General features: G+C 41.9%; 1 protein-coding gene across 2 annotated transcripts in view; it reads left to right on the top strand.

Moving 5' to 3' along the window:
* SNX27 (sorting nexin 27) overlaps positions 1-19,556 on the top strand; it is a gene marked incomplete at its 5' end in the record, with an annotated part of 85,446 nt that extends 65,890 nt beyond the window's left edge. Inside the window, 5 exons of one of the 2 annotated variants that reach the window (XM_082832374.1) lie at positions 3,106-3,195; positions 13,786-13,935; positions 14,265-14,393; positions 14,778-14,837; positions 15,736-19,556. In XM_082832374.1, the coding sequence (XP_082688500.1) occupies positions 3,106-3,195; positions 13,786-13,935; positions 14,265-14,393; positions 14,778-14,837; positions 15,736-15,783 (477 nt within the window). In that variant the 3' untranslated portion in view covers positions 15,784-19,556. Of the gene's footprint in view, positions 1-3,105; positions 3,196-13,785; positions 13,936-14,264; positions 14,394-14,777; positions 15,130-15,735 lie in introns of those variants that run through there. The other variant, XM_082832373.1, reaches the window with a different exon arrangement.
* Between the last annotated feature and the right edge of the window lie 4,209 nt (positions 19,557-23,765).

Here is a 23,765-nt window from a genome sequence, read left to right as displayed (position 1 = left end):
TACTGGATAATAATGATAGTAATGTGCCTTTTCCTTAAAAAATTGATAAGGTCAAAATCCATAGTAGGATATATTTAATTTCTGGCTAAGCCTGGCAGACTAAACATACTTTTAAACTACTTCTTCCTGAAAGCTCACTAAAGTAACATTAATGGATTTTAAGAGGCATAAACCTGCAAAGAGAAGAGGATGAGACACAGCAGATGAGAACAGTCAACAGTTTTTAGAAAATGAATGTTTGAATGAATCAACATGACTTTGGTTATCATGGAAGAATTGGTGAGAGGCATGTGGAAGGTTACAAACAAACAGGCAGTTAACCTAAGAGGAAAAAAATAATGTACAAGAGAGGAAGCCCTGGTACAGTACATGATTTAGTTGTGAACAATGTTTACATGCTTACAATAATCAATACTCATTATTGATTTAATTAATTAATTAATTTTTTTTTGGCGGTACGTGGGCCGCTCACTGTTGTGACCTCTCCCATTGCGGAGCACAGGCTCCGGATGTGCAGGCTCAGTGGCCATGGCTCACGGGCCCAGCCGCTCCACGGCATGTGGGATCTTCCCAGACCGGGGCACAAACCCGTGTCCCCTGCATCGGCAGGCGGACTCTCAACCACTGCGCCACCAGGGAAGCCCTTGATTTAATTTTTATTGAGGTGTTGAAGGAAGAAGAAGTGAGAGTGTAGGAGTGGTATAAGAAGCTAAAACTTATTTATTTATTTTATTATTATTATTTTTTTTGGCCGCACTGTGTGGCCTGTGGGATCCTAGTTCCCTGACTAGGGATCGAACCCATGCCCTCTGCAGTGGAAGCATGGATTCTCAACCACTGGACCTCCAGGGAAGTCCCTAAAACTTATTATTTTTAACAGCAAGTCAACATTGTCTAAAATTGATAAGTTAGGAATTAGCTGCATAGGCATGACATTTAGAATTATGAAAGGAATATCACAAAAAACTGTTTACAGTGCTTTAAAGTATCTGTGTAATGAGGCTGTGGAATCAGGAGACTTATTTTTATTAGGCATCTCTTAGTAATACACATTTTAAAAAATTATGTATGTCTTTTACCTTAATAAAAAATTTTTAATTAAGGGAAAAAGGAATCTAGTGTGGTAATATTTATGTTTTTCACTCAGGGCTAGTCAAGCAGTATAATCTTGATTAGAAATGAGTGAGGAGAGAACATTTTTACTGCCCCATGTGAAAATAGGTCACTTAGAGCTGCTGGAGTAGATGTTCACTCTGGGTAGATGACCCACCTCTGCCCTGGGGAGACATTCATCAATATTTAAGTGCTATTACTAGTCAGACACAGTTCTAGGTATTGGGGAAACTGAATAGATAAACCAGTATTCATTTGTTTGTTTTCCCTCTTTACTTCTCTCCCAGCTTTTCAGTAACTGATTTAAATTTGACCTGGAGCAGCTGAGTCTTTTGGTGATAAACAACAGAATGTTCAGGTTCTTCAGGACATTGGTGGCAGTTCTTATTGAGCATCGCCTCTGTGAATATAATCCTCTCTGACTAAGTGAATACTTGCTTGTATGGCTAGGACTGGGGAGACACTGGCATAATCTTTCCATTAGGCAGTCCCAGGCAGGATATTAATATCCTTGTGTGGTTCTTAGAGGAATTTAACAGCTAAATGATGCTAATATAAATGATAGTAATAGTAACTATTTATATATATTTATATATACTTTACAAAACTATTAACATCTTTTATCTCATTTTGTTGTCCACCTACAAGATGAATGTTATTCCTGTTTTACAGACTGAGAGGGTTTAAGTGACTTACTCAAGTGCATATTGGTAGGTGACAGCTAGAATTTTAACTAGTCTCTTAACTTCAGTCCTGAATTCATTCTGTTATGCAAATATTTTCCCTTAAAAGACTATGGGGAATGATTTCTGCCTTAAGGAAATCAGCAGTTTTCTGATAAAGATTCAAGTGGGCCCCTGCCTGGTGTCTGTGTAGAGTTGTCCTTTCATAACTCACTGAGGTTAGATCCTGAATGCCCTAGACAAATGGTTCTATTTGTTCTTTTTCTTTTTTTCTTCCCAAAGATCAGTTTTCCCTTCCATTAGATTTTTTACATTTTTCTTGGAGTGGAGGAGGAGTAGAGTAAGGTTGGAAAGGGGACGTATGTTTCATATGGCTGAACCAGGAATAGTTTAGAATTAGCATATTAGAATATTATATCTGGGTACCTTCATGCCTGTATCAAGTCCTCTCTGAAAGTTTTTCGGTTCATGGTCTCAGATTTATCACTTCCTCTCTTCCAGTTGTTACCACCCTAGATTAAGGTCTTGTTTCATTTCATGCTTAAAGTACCACAACATCGTTGATCTCCCTTGTTTCATTCTCTCCTTGGCTTAAATCATTTGGGCAGTCATATACAGATCAATCTTTCTTAAAAAACAACAATAACAACAGTTTTTTTATTATTTATTTTAGCTCTCTACTCTCCTTAAGTCTAAATTCCTGTGCCTGCTCTTTAGGATCCTTCATACCCTATTAACCTACCTATTCAGAATTATTTTTCATTGTCCCCTAACATGTACCCTTTATTCAAATCAGGCAAGTCTGTCTCCTGAATGTATTTAAGGTCAAACCCATTCCTGTTTCCTGACTTTAGCTTGTAGTTTCTTCTATTCAACCTCTCCTTTGAGGTCCAACCGAGACTTCCTTGATAACGACGGTTAGCAATAAGCTCTCCTGTTCTGGCTGCATGTATCACTTACTATTTATGTCACACATTTTTTGCTACTTCACTATTATCTTTAATACAGTATTGTATACTATCTTGCAGTGTTCTGTAATTCTTTCTCATGTATAAATTAACCAGAATTTAAATCTCTTAACAGGAGAAACCAGATCCCTCACGTGCCTAGAACAATCCTTGAGCACATACCAGACACTCATTAAATACTACTTATTCCAGTAAATATACCCATGTGGCAGAGTTTACTGGTGATAACCAGATGGATAAGAGTTATTGTGAAAATGAATCTATGTCTCTTTATTTTTATCAAGAATGTACTTGATACTAATTTTTACATTTCTTTCTTCCCTGCCTTGTTTTGGTGACAGGCTGTTGATGATGTGAAAAAAGGTTACATCAAAGCAGAGGAAAAATCCTACCAATTACAGAAGCTGTATGAACAAAGGAAAATGGTCATGGTAGGTTTATGTCCCCATAATCTCTTTATAGAATGCCCCTTTTTATCTCTTTTTTTATTTAATTTAATTTTATATTGGAGTATAGTTGATTTACAAAGTTGTGTTAGTTTCAGATATACAGCAAAGTGACTCAGTTATACATATATCCATTCTTTTTCAGATTCTTTTCCCATATAGGTTATTACAGAATATTGAGTAGAGTTCCCTGTGCTATACAGTACGTCCTTGTTGATTATCTATTTATTCCTATTTTACATATAGTAAAATATAGAGTGTATATGTTAGTGTGTATATGTTAATCCCAAACCTCCTACTTTAATACATATAGTGTGTATATGTTAATCCCAAACCTCCTAATTTACCCCTCCCCCACACCGTTCCCCTTTGGTAACCATAAGTTTGTTTTCAAAGTCTGTGAGTCAGTTTCTGTTTTGTATATACATTCATTTGTATTATTTTTTAGATTTCACATATGAGTGATATCGTATGGTATTTGTCTTTCACCTCCTGACTTCCTTCATTTAGTATGATAATCTCTAGGTCCATCCATGTTGCTGCAAATGGCATTATTTCATTCTTTTTTATGGCTGAGTAATATTCCATTGTATATATGTACCACATCTTCTTTATCCATTCCTCTGCTGATGGACATTTAGTTGTTTCCGTGTCTTGGCTATTGTGAATAGTGCTGCAGTAAACATCGGGGTGCATGTATCTTTCTGAATTTTGGTTTTCTCCAGATACATGCCCAGGAGTGGGATTGCTGTATCATATGGTAGTTCTATTTTTAGTTTTTTTTTGTTTTTTGTTTTTTTTACTTTTTTATTGACAGAATTTATAGCAGTTTCATATTACAGAAAAAACTAAGGAGATAGTACAGAGTTCCTATCTTACTTAATATGGTACACTTGTTATATATTAACTAAAGTCCAACAATTATTAATTTCTTTACTTTTTTTTACATCTTTATTGGAATATAATTGCTTTACAATGTTGTGTTAGTTTCTGCTGTACAACAAAGTGAATCAGCTATATGTATACATATATACATATATCCCCATATCCCCTCTTTGTTGAGCCTCCCTCCTGCCCTCCCTATCCCACCCCTCTAGGTTGTCACAAAGCATTGAGCTGATCTCCTGTGCTCTGCAGCAGCTTCCCACTAGCCATCCATTTTACATTTAGTAGTGTATATATGTCAATGCTACTCTGTTACTTCGTCCCAGCTTCCTCTTCCCTCCTCAAGTCCGTTCTTTATGTTTGCGTCTTTATTCCTGCCTTGCCACTAGGTTCATCAGTACCGTTTTTTTAGATTCCATATATGTGCGTTAGCATACAGTATTTGTTTTTCTTTTTCTGACTTACTTCACTCTGTATGACAGACTCTAGATCCATCCACCTCATTACAAATAACTCAATTTTGTTCCTTTTTATGGCTGAGTAATATTCCATTGTATACATGTGCCACATCTTCTTTATCCATTCATCTGTCGATGGACACTTAGGTTGCTTCCATGTCCTGGCTATTGTAAATAGTGCTGCAGTGAACATTGGGGTCCATGTATCTTTTTGAATTATGGTTTTCTCTGGATATATGCCCAGGAGTGGGATTGCTAGGTCATATGGTAGCTCTATTTTTAGTTTTTTAAGGAACCTCCATACTGTTCTCCATAGTGGTTGTACCAATTTACATTCCCACCAACAGTGCAGGAGGCTTCCCTTTTCTCCATACCCTCTCCAGCATTTATTGTTTATAGATTTTATTTTTCGATATATTTTTAATTGAAGTATAGTTGATTTACAATGTTGTGTTAATTCCTGCTGCACAGCAAAGTGATTCAGCCATATATGTATATGTGTGTATGTGTGTGTGTGTGTGTGTGTGTGTATATGTGTGTGTGTGTGTGTGTGTGTGTATGTGTATATATATATATATATACACACACACACTTTTTTTTTTAAACATCTCTATTGGAGTATAATTGCTTTACAATGCTGTGTTAGTTTCTGCTTTATAACAAAGTGAATCAGCTATACATATACATGTATCCCCATATCTCCTCCGTCTTGCGTCTCCCTCCCACCCTCCCTATCCCACCCCTCTAGGTGGTCACAAAGCACTGAACTTATCTCCCTGTACTATGCGGCTGGTTCCCACTAGCTATCTATTTTACATTTGGTAGTATATATGAGTCCATGCCACTCTCTCATTTCATCCCAGCTTACCCTTCCCCCTCCCCGTGTCCTCAAGTCCATTCTCTACATCTGCGTCATTATTCCTGTCCTGCCCCTAGGTTCTTCATAACTGTGTTTTTTTTTCTTAGATTCCATATATATGTGTTAGCATATGGTATTTGTTTTTCTCTTTCTGACTTACTTCACTCTGTATGACAGACTCTAGGTCCATCCACCTCACTACAAATAACTCAATTTCGTTTCTTTTTATGGCTGAGTAATATTCCATTGTATATATGTGCCGCATCTTCTTTATCCATTCATCTGTCAGTGGACACTTAGGTTGCTTCCATGTCCTGGCCATTGTAAATAGAGCTGCAGTGAACATTGTGGTACATGTCTCTTTTTGAATTATGGCTTTCTCAGGGTGTATGCCCAGGAGTGGGATTCCTGGGTCATATGGTAGCTCTATTTTTAGTTTTTTAAGGAACCTCCATACCATTCTCCATAGTGGCTATACCAATTTACATTCCCACCAACAGTGCAGGAGGGTTCCCTTTTCTCCATACCCTCTCCAGTATTTATTGTTTTATAGATTTTATTTTTCAATATTTTTTAATGAAGTATAGTTGATTTACAATGTTGTGTTAATTCCTGCTGCACAGCAAAGTGATTCAGCTATATATATATATATATATATATATATATATATAAATATATAAATATATATATATATACACACACACATATACACATACTTCATTTTAATATTCTTTTTCATTATGGTTTATCATAGGATATTGAATATAGTTCTCTGTGCTGTACAGTAGGACCTTGTTGTTCATCCATTCTGTATATAAAAGCTTACATCTGCTAACACCAACCTCCCACTCCATTTTTCCTTCAACCTCCTCCCCCTTGGCAACCACCAGTCTGGTCTCTGTGTCTGTGTTTCTGTTTTGTAGATAGGTTCATTTGTGTCATAATTTAGATTCCACATATAAGTGATATTGTATGGTATTTGTCTTTCTCCTTCTGACTTCATTTAGTATGATAATCTCTAGTTGCATCCATGTTGCTGCAAATGGCATTATTTTGTTCTTTTTTATAGCACTGAGTAGTATTCCATTGTATATATGTAACACATCTTTATCCATTCATCTGTTGGTGGACATTTAGGTTGTTTCTATGTCTTGGCTATTGTGAATAGTGCTGCTGTGAACATAGGGGTGCATTTTTTTTTATAAATTTATTTTATTTATTTTCATTTTTGGCTGTGTTGGGTCTCTGTTGCTGTGTGCGGGCTTTCTCTTGTTGTGATGAGTGGGGGCTACTCTTCATTGAGGTGCGCGGGCTTCTCATTGCAGTGGCTTCTCTTGTTGCCGAGCACAGGCTCTAGGGGCATGGGCTTTAGTAGTTGTGGCACTCCAGCTCAGTAGTTGTGGCTCGCGGGCTCTAGAGCACAGGCTCAGAAGCTGTGACGCACAGGCTTAGTTGTTCTGCTGCATGTGGGATCTTCCCAGACCAGGGCTCTAACCCATGTCCCCTGCATTGGCAGGCGGATTCTTAACCACTGCACCACCAGGGAAGCCCGCATATATCTTTTTGAATTACGGTTTTGTATAGATATATGCCCAGGAGTGGGGTTGCTGGGTCATATGGTAGTTCTATTTTTAGTTTTATGAGGAACCGCCATACTGTTTTCCACAGTGGCTGCATCAGCTTACATTTCCACCAACAGTGTAAGAGGGTTCCCTTTTCTCCACACCCTCTCCAGTATTTGTTATTTGTAGACTTTTTGATGATGGCCATTCTGACTGGTGTGAGGTGATACCTCATTGTAGTTTTGATTTGCATTTCTCTAATAATTAGTGATGTTGAGCATCTTTTCATGTGCTTTTTGAAAATGCCCCTTCTTATCTCTGAAACCTATTCTAGTCATTTTTGAAAGATGTTTACAACCTGGTCAGTGGCTTAACTGATTTAAAAAGAAGGAGGGAGATACAGACCTTGATATAAAGTCCATTGTGTTCCTCCATTTAGCACACAGAAAGCTTATTGTGGTATATATAGGTATATAACTTTATTATTAATAATAACCAAACAGTATTCTTTTTGATAATAAAAAGTTCTAAAATTAGATGTGTAAAACATTTAATATGATAAAAATAAGATTCTGTAAGAATTAATATTTGGATGTTTAACATTAGAAATTATTTTAGTTGTGATTTAGCAATCACAAAATCATTTGTTTTCCTAACTCCCATCTGTGTAGTTGCTTAAACATTTACGCTCAGTAGTGCGTTTGGTTAGTATGATATCCTAGAGCTGTGTTGTTTGATTCCATAGCTGCTAGCCTCATGTGGCTATTTAAATTTAATTTTAAATGCATTTAACTTAAATAAAATTTAAAATCCAGTTCTTCCGATGCATTAGCACATTTCAGGTGTTGAGTAGTCACATGTGGCTAGTAGCTACTGTATTGGACAGCCCAGATATGGAACATTTTCATCATCACAGAAAGTTTTGTTGGAGAGGGCTACCTATGATGTTCTTGGAATATTTCAAAATTAGTTTTGAATTGGTATCTGCTGTAAATAGAGGGATGAAAATTGTCAGAAATAAAATTCGTGAAGAACATTTATGAAAACTTCCACTCATATCATCTTAAAACTTCTTTCTTGGCCAATTCAGATAGTTGAAAATTTTCCAGTTATAGTTTTTCATAATAGTTTTCGTGCAGTTTTTACACAAGGCAGTAATTGCATTGGTAATAATTCTGATAGGTCACTTGAATTTCTTTTGTACTTTCTGAGCAGTTCTTAGGAGGGAATGTTGATCCATATAAATTCATTGTATTGGGACTTTCCTAGTGGCACAGTGGTTAAGAATCTACCTGCCAATGCAGGGGACATGGGTTTGAGCCCTGGTCCGGGAAGATACCACATGCCACGGAGCAGCTAAGCCCATGCACCACAACTGCTGAGCCTGTGCTCTAGAGCCTGTGAACCACAACTACTGAGCTGGTGTGCCACAACTACTGAAGCCTGTGCGCCTAGAACCTGTGCTCGGCAACAAGAGAAGCCACCACAATGAGAAACCCGCGCACTGCAACGAACACCCAACGCAGCCAAAAATAAATAAATAATTTTATTTATTTATTTTTTAAATTAATTAATTGTATTGGAATAAGAATGGAAACAAGTTAGCCACTGAACTTAAGCCCATAGTCTTATATCTAGGTGGAATAGTTATTTTATCACTCATGTGACAAAAAGGGAACCATCCACCAATGTTCTGCATACCAACAGGCTGAAATAGACAACACAAAAATCTTTTAAATAGAATTAAGTTTTGGGACTTCCCTGGTGGTCCAGTGGTTAAGACTCCACGCTCCCAATGCAGGGGGCCTGGGTTCAATCCCTGGTCAGGGAACTAGATCCCACATGCCACAGCTAAGAGCCTCAACTAAAAAGATCCCGCACACAGCAACGAAGATCCCGCGTGCTGCGGGGAAGCCAAATAAATAAATAAATATTTGAAAATAAATAAAAATGTTTTTTAAAAAATAGAATAAAGTCTTGGCAGAATTTTGGTAAAGGGAATTTTGCTATGTGGGAGACAGGATTTTAAAACTCAACTTCCACCTCTTCTTTAAGATAATGGTATTGTCTTCTATATATTAATGAATGATTCTGACCAACACATCTGCATCTTCTACTGAAAAGGGCTGTCCACCTCTGCAATAGTTCTTTGCCTTTGTCAAAGCCAGCAGAATCAAAGTAATTTCATAAGGCCTTCTGAATATGGAATACAGATTGTTTCTTTGCACATATAGCATTCTAAACACACTAGCTTCCATTTATACATTTAACAAAAAATATTTGTTGAGCACCAAGTGTGTGCCAGGCACAGTGCAAAGTGCTAGAGAAATAAATAGGTTTGGGTTGTTCTGTGGCAAAATATAGAAAATCTGAGTTTAACAAGCATAGTAATCTATTATGAAATTATTTTTTAGACTCAAGTTTGTATCTTGTAATCCTCAGTTAAGAACACAAGTGCAGTTAGTACATTGATAGGTTTCCCCATGGGTCATCTGAACTGAGTATAAAATATGCTTCTCTTGAAAACCTAGTGCCAGTGTACAAGTGTGTACCGGCCCCATAATACTGCAGTCCTATTTTAAAGACATCCCTCCTGACAAAAGTTTGGGTTTTATTCAGGTATCAGTGTTCAAAGACATTAGCCTAGTCAATGGTCAATACATTGAAACTACCACCTCAGATGGACCCTTCAGAGCCCGTAGGTCTTGATACCATTATAACAACTTAGCATAGTTGATAGGCCTGAGATTAGGCCGTATCACTACGATTAGTTGCCAGATCACTGTGAGACCTTCAGCAATTCACAAACTTGTCACTTTCAGTTTCTTTTCTGTAAATTGGGGATGTTCAGGTTGTTAGCTCTCAAGTAGAATCTTGACAAAATACTCCAAAGTTAACAGATAAATAAGCTTTGTGTAAGTTCCCTTGCTCTGCGAATACAGAGGACAGCTCATACCTTTGCCATAGTTTGTAATACCCAGTGTGATCAAAATGTTTTTGTTTTTTACCTGTTTGCAAAGTTAGATTGAATCTCAAGTTAGGATGGTTGAGAATATAGTGTACATAAGACTTGTTTTTTCTTTTTTCTCTCTCTCTCTTTTTTTTAAGTCTTTAATATTATCTTATTTTTGGCTGCGTTGGGTCTTTGTTGCTGCACGTGGGCTTTCTCTAGTTGCAGCGAGCGGGGGCTACTCTTCATTGCGGTGCACGGGCTTCTCATTGCAGTGGCTTCTCTTGTTGCGGAGCACGGGCTCTGGGCGCGCAGGCTTCAGTAGTTGTGGCTCGCGGGCTCCGTAGTTGTAGCTTGCAGGCTCTAGAGTGCAGGCTCAGTAGCTGTTGCACACAGGCTTAGTTGCTCTGTGGCATGTGGGATCTTCCCAGACCAGAGCTTGAACCCGTGTCCCCTGCATTGGCAGGCGGATTCATAACCACTGCACCACCAGGGAAGTCCCTCTCTCTTTTGTTTCAACTCTCACACAAGCAGTGAACATGTGTAACTTATGTCTTGCCATTGTTGAACTGACAAATAAGAAGTTTCTGGGTTTGGGGTTCCCTGGTGGCGCAGTGGTTAAGAATCCGCCTGCCGATGCAGGGGACATAGGTTTGAGCCCTGGTCCAGGAAGATCCCACATGCCGCGGAGCAAATAAGCCTGTGCGCCACAACTACTGAAGCTGCACGCCTAGAGCCCGTGCTCCACAACAAGAGAAGCCACTGCAATGAGAAGCCCGTGCACTGCAACGAAGAGTAGCCTCCACTCGCTGCAAGTAGAGAAAGCCCGCATGCAGCAACGAAGACCCAACACAGCCATAGATAAATAAATAAAATAAATAAACTTATTAAAAAAGAAAAAAAGTTTCTGGGTTTGTGTTTGTCAACATAATTTTTAATGATTTCACAAAAGGCAGTATTATGTGGAAGTCAGTGTTTCTCAAAGTGTAGTTGCCAGCCCAGTTACATGGGAATCACTTGTCAAGCCTGCTCAAAATGCAGATTTCTGGACCCCACCTCACATTTACTAAACCAGAACCTCTACGGGTATGACCTAGAAATATTTGTGAAGATTTTTACAGAAGCACCCTAGTGAGTCTGCAACTTTAGGTGCTTGAGAAACACTACCCTTGGAATTTGGGAGAGTTGGCTTCCAAGTTTCCTCTCAGGCCTTTATTTCAATTTTAGATCTGGTTTGACCCTTGGCAGGTTGTTTGGGAGAACAGAGAGTTCTCCAGAATGGACCTCCATCCCTCACCTAAAGTGTTTTGCTCTGTTAAGTACTGTCTCTGCTTTAATAACCGTCCTATTTCAGTATTTACCTATCTTGCTGAACATTGAACATTATAAAATGGCCCATGCCATGCCTGTCCTCTTCTCTTGCCTGATGTGCACCGTCATCTAAGTAGTATACAAATCAAGGAAGGTAATTTAGGATACATATTTAGCTACTCAGAATTTAATATGAAAGGAGAAGAGACAGGATAATTTTTTGTTTGAAGTACATAGCTGCACCCTTATGTAAATATGTTTGAAAACAAAAATTAACTTTCCTTTGGAAATTTGGATGTATGTAAAATTTTAAATATTTCTTCTCTATGTTTTCTGCAAATCGAGGAATGTAGAGATTGCCCACTTAAAACTGAGAAATACTACCTGACCTGATAATCTCGGGAAAACCTTAAATTTCTCCAATGACACCTTACCTTAATGGAGCCTTTAAAATTTTTTTTTAAAGCTGTCATGTATTGAATACCTAATTATGTACTAAGTACTATGCTAGATACTTTTCAAGGTCACAAATAACTGTATGGTATAGATGCTATTATTATTTCCCTTTTTTTTAATTTTTAAATTTATTTTATTTTATTTTTTTTTGCGGTACGCGGGCCTCTCACTGTTGCGGCCTCTCCCATTGCGGGGCACGGGCTCTGGACGTGCAGGCTCAGTGGCCATGGCTCACGGCCCCAGCCGCTCCGCAGCACGTGGGATCCTCCCGGACCGGGGCACGAACTCGCGTCCCCTGCATTGGCAAGCGGACTGTCAACCAGTGCGCCACCAGGGAAGCCCTATTATTTCCCTTTTTATGGAAGAGGAAACAAAGGCTCCTAGGATTTAATAATTTGCTAGAGTTCAAATAACTTGCCCAAGGTTACAGAGTTAGGAAGTTATGGGTCCAGGATTCAAGCCTGGGGCGTTCTGGGCCCAGGCTCTTGATCACTACTCTGTGCTGTTTGCGGCTTGTTATAACCCCAGAAGAGTTCTCTCCTATATCATCCACTGCCTGTCATATTTACCAAAGTATAGATAGTAGCCAGAGATTTATTTTTGTTCATAGTGCCAGTGGAAGGCCTAAGCACTTTATCACTGGTTCAGGATGGATGATGGTCAAGGGGGATGGATGGGGTAATGGAGGGAGACAGAGAAGAAAAATGATGCAAATGAAGTATTTTGGCACTTCTGTATTGACCCTGTCCCTGTGTTCTTGCTACCCCTTTATAAGTTTTCACCTTTAAAGTTGCTATTATTTTACCCAAGCAGAAGTAAATACAAAGTAGGGAAGGGAGCCTGTGGTGTAATTTTTTTTTCCCCCTGGGCCCTTAGGTCTTCCCAGACAGTCCCTGGTGGCAGTAGAGACAGTCTTAGGTGCCATTCCTTGGTACCAGAGCCATATGGTTGCCTAGGGTCCTTTTTGTGCCTGTCTCTTCTTTTCTCTTGGTGAGGCGGAAGGCAGCTCTCCAGTGTATTCTAACCTCCGTACCCATCTAGGTGAAATCAACTAGGGTGCTATACCTTTGTCTTCTCTCTAACTCTCTGCGCACATCACCACTATGCCTTGTTCTTCCTGTGTGACATGCAGATGGGGGTGTCACACAGACTTGAGACTATTTGCTTGTTTCCCAGGCAATCACTGAGGAAACCAGGTCAGAGTCCCTGCATCTTCTTTTTTCCTTATCATCTTTCCCCATTTCTCTTCTGTCCTTCCCGTTCATTACCTTTTACTCTCTCCCCTCTCAACTCAACATAGTGAGTTAAGTAAGAGAGAGGCCAGCCTTAACTGTAGAGGAGAAGGGACAAAGAGTCCAGAGACCTCTCTGGGTCAGTCTTGGAGGATTGTACCTGTGAGGGTCACCTATGTCACTTGTTCTGGGTCTAGATGCTTTTTAAGGAGACATATATGCTGGAGACCCAGGGGACAGTGGGGCTAAAGGGAACTAGTTGGTAATAGAGAAAGGATCAGAGGCCTAAAAATTAAACCTGGCTTCTAATCCTGGTTGTGCCACTTACTATTACCTGTGACATTAAGCAAGTCTCATTATTATTCTGAGTTTCTGTAAAATGACTAACTTTTAAAGTTTCCTTCAGCTTAAACTTTTTATGAATATGAGATTTGGGATAGCTTAATCCTCATCACTGAGATCATTCTAACTTTTGATTGGAGAAGAGATGAGAAACATTAGCTCTCTTACCTTAATTATAAGGATAGATTTGATTCCATCCCTTAGGTACAGTGAAAATAGAGGGCTGGACTAAATGGCATTGTGAGTTCCCTCTAGTCCTAGGGCTCTTGGTTGCAGTATCTCTTCTGGCTTCATTTATATATAAGTAGAGAAAGAGAGCAGGGTTGGAAGTATGGAGTTGGAAGTTAGAAGGATAAAGGATCATCTAGGAGTCCTGTCCCAGCTTGGCAATGGACGTGAGACCAGAGGCAAGGTCTCCAGCTTGCGAGGTTTCTCTCGGTTCTTTTGTGTGCCATCGCAGCAGCGCCTGATGACGGTGGAGGTCCATAGTAACACTGTTTCTCTTTCCTTTTTTCTCTAGTACCTCAACATGCTAAGGACTTGTGAGGGCTACAATGAAATCATCTTCCCCCACTGTGCCTGCGACTCCAGGAGAAAGGGGCATGTTATCACAGCCATCAGCATCACGCACTTTAAACTGCATGCCTGCACTGAAGAAGGCCAGCTGGAGGTGAGAGTTCATTTAGCATGTAGCTGGGAAGTCAGGGGGCATGGTCCAGGAACACCGGGAATACTTTGATACTCACTTGCTATGTTTTAATTCCTCCTTGTGGGGGAAATGATATCAAGACTGTTTTGACTGGGGTAAATAGGCTCTGGATCTACACTGCTCCTCACCTTCACTGGCTGCTTACACTGACTTTTATTCTTCTGTCACAGTCTTTTCCCTGAAATGATGTAGACATCTCTACTGATTTCTTTTCTGCTGTCTGGTTCAGAACCATCTTACCTAAGCTCCCCAGCATTCTCAGACTTATGCTCTTGTTCTCGGTTGTTTAGAACCAGGTAATAGCATTTGAATGGGATGAGATGCAACGATGGGATACAGATGAAGAAGGAATGGCCTTCTGTTTTGAATATGCTCGAGGAGAGAAGAAGCCTCGATGGGTTAAAATCTTCACACCATATGTGAGTGGTAGTTGGGGAAGCATGCACGGGGAAAGTAGATTGGGCTTAAAGTTCTCCTTAAGCTAAATGCGTAAATGGAGAGAGCTGTAGAGCTGTTGTTTTGAGATCTGAATCTGTTTGAATCCTGGAGCCCCAGGTTCTTCCTGACTTTCCTTTAGGCCTGAGTAGGATTGGCAATTTCATATCCCACTTGACTCACAGTTAACCACTAGAAGGAGCCAGAGAATAGCAGATGAGCCAGGCCTGGGTTTTATGGAGCTTGTTAAGGTTTTTCTCTAGGCTGAGCAAGTTTGGAAGGTGACTCTGGGCAGGAGTTCAAAGGCATGGTCCTCTGGTACCTGGTCTTGGGAAGCCAGCAAGTGTTACTCTGTTTTTTTTTTTCAGTTCAATTACATGCATGAATGCTTCGAGAGGGTGTTCTGCGAGCTCAAGTGGAGAAAAGAGGTAATTCTAAACAATCTTGAATTGACCTTTTCATCTTTTTTTGTTTGTTTGTTTAAAATGTATAGTCCTGTGGCCAAATACCTGGGGCCCTCATCTCCATCTGTCTAGGAGTATAAGTTAGAGACTGGTTATCCCATGTGAGCCAGGATATTCTTCCAGAGAGGTTATTAGCCTTGGACGCTAAACGGACTATGCCAAAAAGCCCTTCTTCCATTGTCTAGAGATTGGCCATTGGCTACAGGCTATTCCATCTCTCATGACTTCATGCACCCTCCTCTGCTTGTTTTTTGTCAGTCGCCCTCCGTGTTCTTCCTGACCCAGAAGGGCAGCTGTCCTCAGTTTTAGCCATTCTGACTGGGTGAGACGTGAAAGAGTCTGTGTAGGCTAACCAAGAGTGCGTGTGCATGAGAAGGTTTTTGCTGCTGCTTTCCTGCTGTCTGTATATGCCAGTGCTGGAACAGAATTTAAAACATTCAGAATAATTAGCTACTTACTCTCAGAGAAGATGTTTCCAAGGTTCAGAGGGTAAAGTCAGGAATAAGAAAATTTATATTCTTGGTATAGTAGAAAGAACATTGGGCTCTGGGAATCAGATCTGGATTCTCTCCCAGCTTTTTTTCTCTCTGTGATCTTGGACAAATCAGCCTCCCTGGATCTCAGTCTTCTCATCTTTCCTCATCTGTGAGACAGGAAGGCTGAACCAGATAGTTAATATCCTAGGTCCCTTCCAACTCTAAAAGGCTATGATTCTTGATGGAAAGTTATATCAAGTGAAGAGGCCAATCAGATCAAGTCATCCATCCAGTCATACGTTTTCTGTGTGAGGGGTTGTCTCTAGATGGGAGGAGATGAGGACACCTAAGGCTTCCCAGTAACTCTTTTCTTTTTTTCCTTTCAGAACATTTTCCAGATGGCAAGGTCACAGCAGAGGGATGTGGCCACCTAGCCTTTCGTTACCCTCTTCCCTTCTCTTCACCCTCATCCTCTTATCCCTTTCGTCTCCCATGTCAGACAGAGTAACCATTAACACGAAAGAAGAGAAAAAGGAAAAAAGTCATTATATTCAAAAGCCCTAAACTAAATATTATTAATAATCCCTCTGAATTTCATATCTCTGGAATTGAGCTGGTAGAGAACAACAGATGGGTCAGCACCAGGAGTCAACTGAGTTAAGACAGGAAAAGAAATAAGCCCAACCGACTCGCCAAAGGTATCTTTGTCTTTTCAACTGGGCCTCATACCAACAGACTCTCCTTGTACTATATTTTTAGAACTGGAACTATGAACTCCATCCATTTGCACTGTTCAGCCATATATATGTATGTATGTAAAAATTATATATACACAAATTAGCTGCACGTATATACATATATATTTCTTTTTAAATTTCATATTGATGGCAGTACCTTTTTTAGCTTGTGTTTTTACACACCTTTCACTAGAATTCATGACTTCTCTCTTGCTCTCTTTATTTTGAAACAAACTTTAAAAAGGAAAAAAAAAATTTACAGGGAAAAATACCTCTCCTCATGAAGGACTCGAAAAGTTTACAACCTGCTTGGGTTTTTCCCCCCTTTTTTGTATCGAATGAAGATTCTGGATCATGGGTTGCCATAGAGTCTGAGGAGCAAGGAGCATAGTTTCTTTATCTTCCAAGCGGCTGCTGGGGAGGAGAAAGAGGTGTGTTTCTCAAGGGCAGCAAGGCTGCAGATCTGCAGCGAGAGTCTAAAGACTTGGTGTGGTCTCTCTTGATTCCAAGACAACTTTCCTGGTCCATCTCAGTCTCTTCCACTCATGGCTTTTAGCCACATTCCACATCTTCTTGCTTCCCGAGGGCCCCCTGTATGGTTTCCCTCAACAGGCCTAGAATGATGGGGAGGGCGGGCTCAGGAGGTTGACGCCACAGACACCTGAAACACTTAGTGGTCATGATTTCCCATTTCCCTGCTCTTTCTGAAGCAGGGATGGTACTCGGGACCAGAGTTAAAGCTGATACCTTTAGGCACAAAGATTGGACTTAAGTAGGGGGAGGGAAAGAAGAAAGTCCCTATGAATATAAGCTTTTCCCTACTCCATTGCTGACCAATAACCACCCATAACTATTACATTCTCTGTGACTTCCTTAAACGCCCATGTTGGGGAAGGATCTGACAGCATCCCCAAGGCCTTGGGGAAACTTGGAAGGGTCGGTGGCCCATGCCGGGCAAACCATACCCCGTCCAAGCCAGCTGAGGACCCAGGAAGGAGCAGTAGTAATATGGTTGATTTGGGTTGGATCTCAGCTTTGAATTAAAAGGAACCTGAAGGAAAATCTTTTTGTCCCTCAAAGAGCTCCTCATCTGATCTTGCAGTTAGACCTTTTGAGACCTGAGAGCTACATCCCAGGATCTGGGGCCAGGGCTGACTGGGGTAGAGCAACATTCTCAACCCCCAGCCTCCAAAGGTACTGCATTGGGAGCTCTGATGCAGTCAGGCTCCGATGCACCTGAAACATTTTTGAGCCTTCTTTACTTTTTTCCTTCTCTACCGTCTAAACAGAGACCTCCATAGAATGGCATCTTTTGCTTTGTCTAACTGGGAGGCAACCATAGTTGGTTGTAGTCAACTCCACTGAGCAGTGTTGGGGTGGTTTGAAGTTTCTGTTTTTGTAACTTGTTTTTGCAGATTGTTGTGAGGCCACTTTGCTTTCTCTCTCACTCTGTTGTCTTGGCAGGCGCTTGCCCCAGGGGGTGTGGGATCATATAGGACATCCTATCTTTCCTCACCTTCTCCAAACCCAGGTGGAATCACAGAGTGCAAAATGTAAGAAAGCTGAATGTTTAAAATTGCAGGGCGTGATCCCTGATTTGGAGGCTTTGGCACAGAATTAACTTCTTCTGGCTTAAATGAATTTAATAATGAGCCAAGGGACCCTGGAAAGAAGGTATGTTGATTGCCCACTCCAAGATGCTGAAGAGGCTTTTGGCACCAGCTTTGTTCAAACTTTAAAAATAGCAGTTTGCCCCTATTCCTTCAGGGTGGGAGAGGAATGAACAAATCCGGGAGTCCGTGGGAAGCCCAGATGCTGACCTGTGATGTGAGAGTAGCGGGGATGCCTTTAGCGTGCATAGACGCTGCTCCTGTGTCGTTCTGACCTGGCACTCACTTGGTGCTTGGAGATTGGGTGAGGGCCCTGTAGGTAGTTAGCCTGTTTAGCCCCTGCTTGAGGCTGTACCACTAACAAAGCCCCAGCTACAGTGAGAAGGGGAAAGCAGGGAAGCCCTGGAGGACAGCGCCTTCTTCTCTCCCACCCGCAGCAGCGTCCTGCAACGGAGGCAGAGGTCGCTGTGGCTGTACAGCTCCATCCAGTCAAGCTCTTCTTTGCACGAAGCAGTGTTAGTGTGATACCCTTTCCCCCTTGCTCTGCACTTCCTTTCTTGAATCCCTACCACCTTTCTCAGTCCAGGATTCTGCCCAGGGAGTCTTCTGCTCAGTCTCTTTTTGCAGTTTGTCTCCGGGAAATAGAGAGGCTCCCCTTTCCCCCTGCTTTGCCCCAGCAGAGCCAGCAGGATCTCTCTGATCTCTTGTTGTCCTCCCTTCCCAACAGAGAGTTTCTATCCATAAAAACTCAGAGTTTTTATGGATCAGGAGAAAATGCAGGCCCTGAGACACCTATCCCTGCAGAAAGGGTTCCCTTGGGCCATGCTTTGGGTTTTCTGCTCCTTATATTTTTATTTTACTCTCCATTTTTCTGCCCTCCCCGTGCCCTAGGTCTAAGCTCAGCACAGGCGAGTGCTCGGGGCAGCTCCTAGGCCTGGACAGCTCTCAGGGAGGAATTAGAGAAATGTTCAGCATCCCTGTGCCTGGCCCATCCAGTTTCATCCTTTAGTTACGCAGGCCAGTAGCTTCGGGTTATCCCCTCTTATATCTCCAAACCCAATGCTTGGAGCAGCAGCTCTAACAGGAGGTGATACCTCTCTCTTTCATTTCAGAATTTGCCAGCTTAGGGGCCTGGCTCTTGAAGGCAGTTTTCTTAAAGGGGACTGCATCCTGGGTGACCCGAAGTCTCCAGACCTAGAGGGACAACTGTGCCCTCCCTTCTCTGCTTCATGTTCTCTGGCTGGATTGATTCAGCGGTAGAAACCATTTGGTCTTTTGCACCCCAGCATACTGCTAGGTTCCTTCCAGAGTCACTGTGTCACATTAGCTTCCTTTTGGAGGGAGGGTGATGTGGTTAAATACTCAGAGAGCAGAGGCAGTGGGTGCGCATCTTTAGTTCCCCATCTTCCGGTTTCACCTCCTGCCCTCCTCTTGCCCTAAACCTGAGCACATCGTGCCAGGCCTCACTCATACAGGATGGTGTCAGCTCACTCCTCAGCAGTGATCTAGGGTGTGTGGGAAGCTTAAGGCTCTGGGGAAGAACAGAATCGAAGAGGGGATGATGTGGGTGGAGGCACTGGCCAACTAACTGCTAAACTTGGACACCAGTTTTATATCACATCCCCCTTTGTAAGCCAGTGAGCAGGGCTTCAGTTTTCCCCAGACCATGCACACTTTTAATTTATTTGAGAGAAACTCTAATTGTATTTTCACTGCAGTATCTTGTATTTTTTATTTGTGATTTAAGAAATGTGAAGAGAAAATACACAGACACATAATGGCTAACAGTGTTTCTTTCATTCCTTGTTCTAGAGCTAACCACTCTAAAATTGTTTGGTAATGTCACTTAGTGTAATTAATTGTAACATATTCTTTTAAATAAATTGATTTATTGATGAAACTATTCTTTGGTTTCCTAGACTTACAGATCCTTCGGGTTGTGTGGGAAGAGGTGAAGAAAGACGTTTGAGATTTGAGTTTGAATGATCAGTCTGAAAATGGGAAGGAACATCTGACTAGTTCTCCTGACCAACTAGCTAGTGAGGCGGTTGTTTGAGAGCAGGAGATGGGGAAGGGTGGGAAAAGGAGAAGCTGGGAGGCCCCTGGTCGAAAGTTCTATTTCCAGAAAATCCCTCCTTTGAAAATTCCTTCTTCCCCCTCAACCCTCAGGGTTGGTTGTGCCAGCTTGCACAAACTCCACGTTAAGACTCACAGGACTTCTGTTCCTCAGCCTTATGCAGATAGAGCCTGGCAGAGCCCTTGGGACAGATCTTAGCACTGTCCGCCTGCCCCCAGCCACATGTATATACTTTTTCATTTTTCAAGTTACTTAGGAAACTTCTCTCTGGAATCTGAACTGAATGGTACCTATTACCCCTAACGAATGCCAGCTCAATACCGTGTCCTCTGGGTGATTATATTCTCCCCTCTGCCCACACTCCTGAGAATAAGCGTGGTCTTGCATGTTCTTTGCTTTTGCGGCGGAATCTCAGGTGTTGTAGCCTGAGTACTACTCTTAAGGATGCCTACCTACTCTGTCTCTGTGTTAGTTTATGGGCTGAATCTATTCTGAGAAGCTCAGCATTTGTGTTAGGTCGGATATTTTAAATTATTTTTTATAAACCTTCCTGTTTTGTTTTTCTAATCCCTAGCCATGTGCTTTTGCTCCTTGATTGGAGACCATAAGAGCAAGGTGTAGTTTGACATTTGGTTTGGCAGTTCGGGGAGAGACATTGCTGTGGGTCTCTCACTGAGCCGTCAGCATTCAGTAATTGAAATCTGGTAAATATTACTGTGCTAGTGGGGAAAAAAAATTTTTTTTTTCTTTAACAAGGGAAGAATCCACAGAGAAGTAGAAAGTGGAACTCCAGAGTTAGAATTATAGAAGTTAAAGTCAAACATTTATTGAACATCTACTGTGTGCAGGGTATTGTGTTAGATACTGCAATAGATACAAAAGCGAAGTAAGAGACACTGTGCTAACTTGCAGGCTCTCAGAGGAATGACCATATGACCTAGCTGTGGAAGGGTTAAGTGCCGGAAGGACTAGAAAAGGAGGGGAGAAAGATCTCTGGGTGAAGGCAATGAAGGAAATCTTTTTTTTTTTTTTTTGCGGTACGCGGGCCTCTCACTGTTGTGGCCTCTCCCGTTGTGGAGCACAGGCTCTGGACGCGCAGGCTCAGCGGCCATGGCTCACGGGCCCAGCCGCTCCGCGGCATGTGGGATCTTCCCGGACCGGGGCACGAACCCGTGTCCCCTGCATCGGCAGGCGGACTCTCAACCACTGCGCCACCAGGGAAGCCCAATGAAGGAAATCTTGATGAAGAAAGTGACCTGTTTAGAATGAGCAGAATTTCAACAAGAAGGCATTCAGCAAGCTTTACTGAACCAGTATGGGCCAGACACTAGTAATTGGGAATGAAAAGACATGGGTGTGGTGGGGATCAAACTTGGCCAGATGAACAACAAATAGTCCTGTTTGATTAGTACTGAAGGTGTGTGTAGGAATAAAACAGAAGATAAGCCTTTGAAGAGCCTTAAATGCCAGGTGAAGTGCTCTACGTTAAAAAAAAGAAAAGGGAGGGGGGATTCCCTGGCGGCCCAGTGGTTAGGACTCTTCGCTGTCACTCCCGATGGCCCAGGTTCAATCCCTGGTTGGGGAACTAAGATCCCACAAGCCACGGCACAGCCAGAAAAAAGAACCAGAGAAGTTTTGTTTTTCATCAGCTCCGCTTTAGAAACACTGATATTTCAGAATCCATACAGAGGGATCAATTAGGAGACTGCCGTTGATTAGTTAGTAAGTGGAGGCAGTGATAACTTGAAACGAGGGAAATGGGTATGAAAAAACTGTGGAAGTACAATCATTTATGATTTAGCATTAAACACTGAGTTGATGTGAGTGGAGTAAAAGACTCCCAAGGTTTCACGGCTAGGTGAACCTTGGGGAAGAAAATATTTTAGCTTTGGACCGATTATAATTCAGGCATGTGTGAGAAATCTAGATACAGGTGTCCAGCAGTTATTTCTTAATTATTTGCTGAGCACCTTCTAATGTTCTGGGCACTGATGAGGATGGTGGGGATACAGTGGTGATAAGGCAGAGTAAATACCTGTGAATGAATTCGTAGAAGACAGGTGTCTTCTCTGGAGAGCGCATTGTAGGAGAGGAGGAGGGGAAATGCAGAGACAGGTAAGGAGGATACTGCAGGCCTCCAGTGGGCGAGGGTGACCTGGACAGTGTTGATGGCGGTGGAGATGGAGAGACAGACGTGAGTACATCACCAATGCATTTTAGAGAACCAGTAGGGCTTTGCAGTGGGGTTGGATATGGAATGTGAGAGAAAGGGTGTGATCAGAGTTTTGGCCTGGGTGGATACACACTGGTGATCTTTACAAGCAAGGAGGACTGAGCGAGGAAAGGCACTACTGAAACTGAGTTCAGGAGAAACATTAGGTTAGAAACACATAGCTGGGAGTCGTTTTCACTGAGCAGATGGGAAGATGCAACCCCATTTATGGGGAGCAAGAGGGAGCTGACTACTCAGGGAGATGGACCGAAAGAGGGGCCAGAGAAGGGAGAATCTAAGAGCCGGGAGCTTGAGCCAGGGCTGCTCAAGTTCTCAGATTTGGAGACGAGAATGAGGCTTGGCCATGAGTGGCAATTCCTTCAATCACAAATACAAGCAGCCAAGGCTGTGACAGCCTTTGAAATTTTAGCAGGAGGATGAAAAGACAAAGGCAACCCTGAAAGTCAGAGAGAGGGTGTCAAGCTACTGAAGGGTCCAACCCTAAGGAAGCAAGACACTTTGCATTACATTCATACGTTTTAAAGCTCAGAAAATACAGACGGGATGAGAATGCATTGAAGGAACCATCTAGGGCTTCCCCTGCCACATTCTCATCACCACAGTCCCCCCTAAGTGAGGATGTTTTTCTAAATGTCTGTTTTTGTTTCTAAAACTACAAGGCTTCTCCCAATCCCTGCTACTAACCTGTCAGCTCCACTCTTCTGCCTCGAGAAGTTATTTTCCTTCTCTCTTCTCTTTATTCTGCCATTAACATTTGAACAGTAACTTGATTATTTTAGAAGAAACTGGTGCTGAGTTTCATCTTGTTTGGTCTGAAGTTAGGAGATCCTATTGTCATCATTTTCTGTTTCTTCTGCATTTTATTACTGGGGCCTCTTCTGCTCAGAAGAGATGTTAGTGAACTTTGGTAGTTAGCAGAACTATCCCTCCTTTATACCCTTCCTACTACATTTGAAGCCAGTATGATGTCTGAAAAAGTCTGTGTTCATACAAGAAACAAGTTAGGAGCTTCCTTGTCCGTCTCAGATGGCCTCCTATGTTTTGCTGTCAAAGGGCCTGGAGAATCCCTGCCCAGATGTTGTTTTGACTCCCCGGAAGAACCCTTTGTGTCTTCTTCATCCCCATCATTCAGCCTGACTTACCTACTGCTCCTCTGGAGAAAATCTGGCTGCAGCCTTGCAGGGAGAGGGGACAGCAGTGAGCAGTGACAGACAATAAGTGTAGTCTTCAATGTTTGTGTGAAGGGCTACCACACTGAGGGGCTGCCTGAGATCTGGAAAGATGCCAGGAAGGAGGAGCCTTCCAAGTCCCCCCAGCTCCCACATCTCAGGAGAACCCACCAGTCAGTAAATCACTCTGGGAGATGCCCTTTGGTTTAAACCCAACCTTCCATCTCTCTGTCCTGACCAGAAACTGTTGCAAAGCCACGGTGAGCAGCTCAGGGGAAAATTCGTAGTGTTAATACCAACTCCTGTTACCTTCCTCCTTGCACACCTCTTCCCATCTCTGACTGCATGCGCGTGCGCACGCGCGCACACACACACATCTCTATTTAACTGAGATTTCAGATGCTGCGTACTTGGCTCAGAATCCTGACTGGATTCTCTTTCTTCTGAGTAAGTCCCATCCCTGATGTCTTTCCAATCCGAGACACATTTTTTCCTGAAACAATGTCCACAGATAGTCCCTATAGTGCTGCACATGTTACTTCTGTTTTTAACTCTTCTTAGTTTGGGGCAGTTTAAGAGAAGGCAGAAGT

This window comes from Leucopleurus acutus (genome assembly GCF_964270905.1).
Source record: "Leucopleurus acutus genome assembly, chromosome: 2".
Taxonomy (NCBI): domain Eukaryota; kingdom Metazoa; phylum Chordata; class Mammalia; order Artiodactyla; family Delphinidae; genus Leucopleurus; species Leucopleurus acutus.
This window is presented reverse-complemented; position numbering and strand designations above follow the sequence as displayed.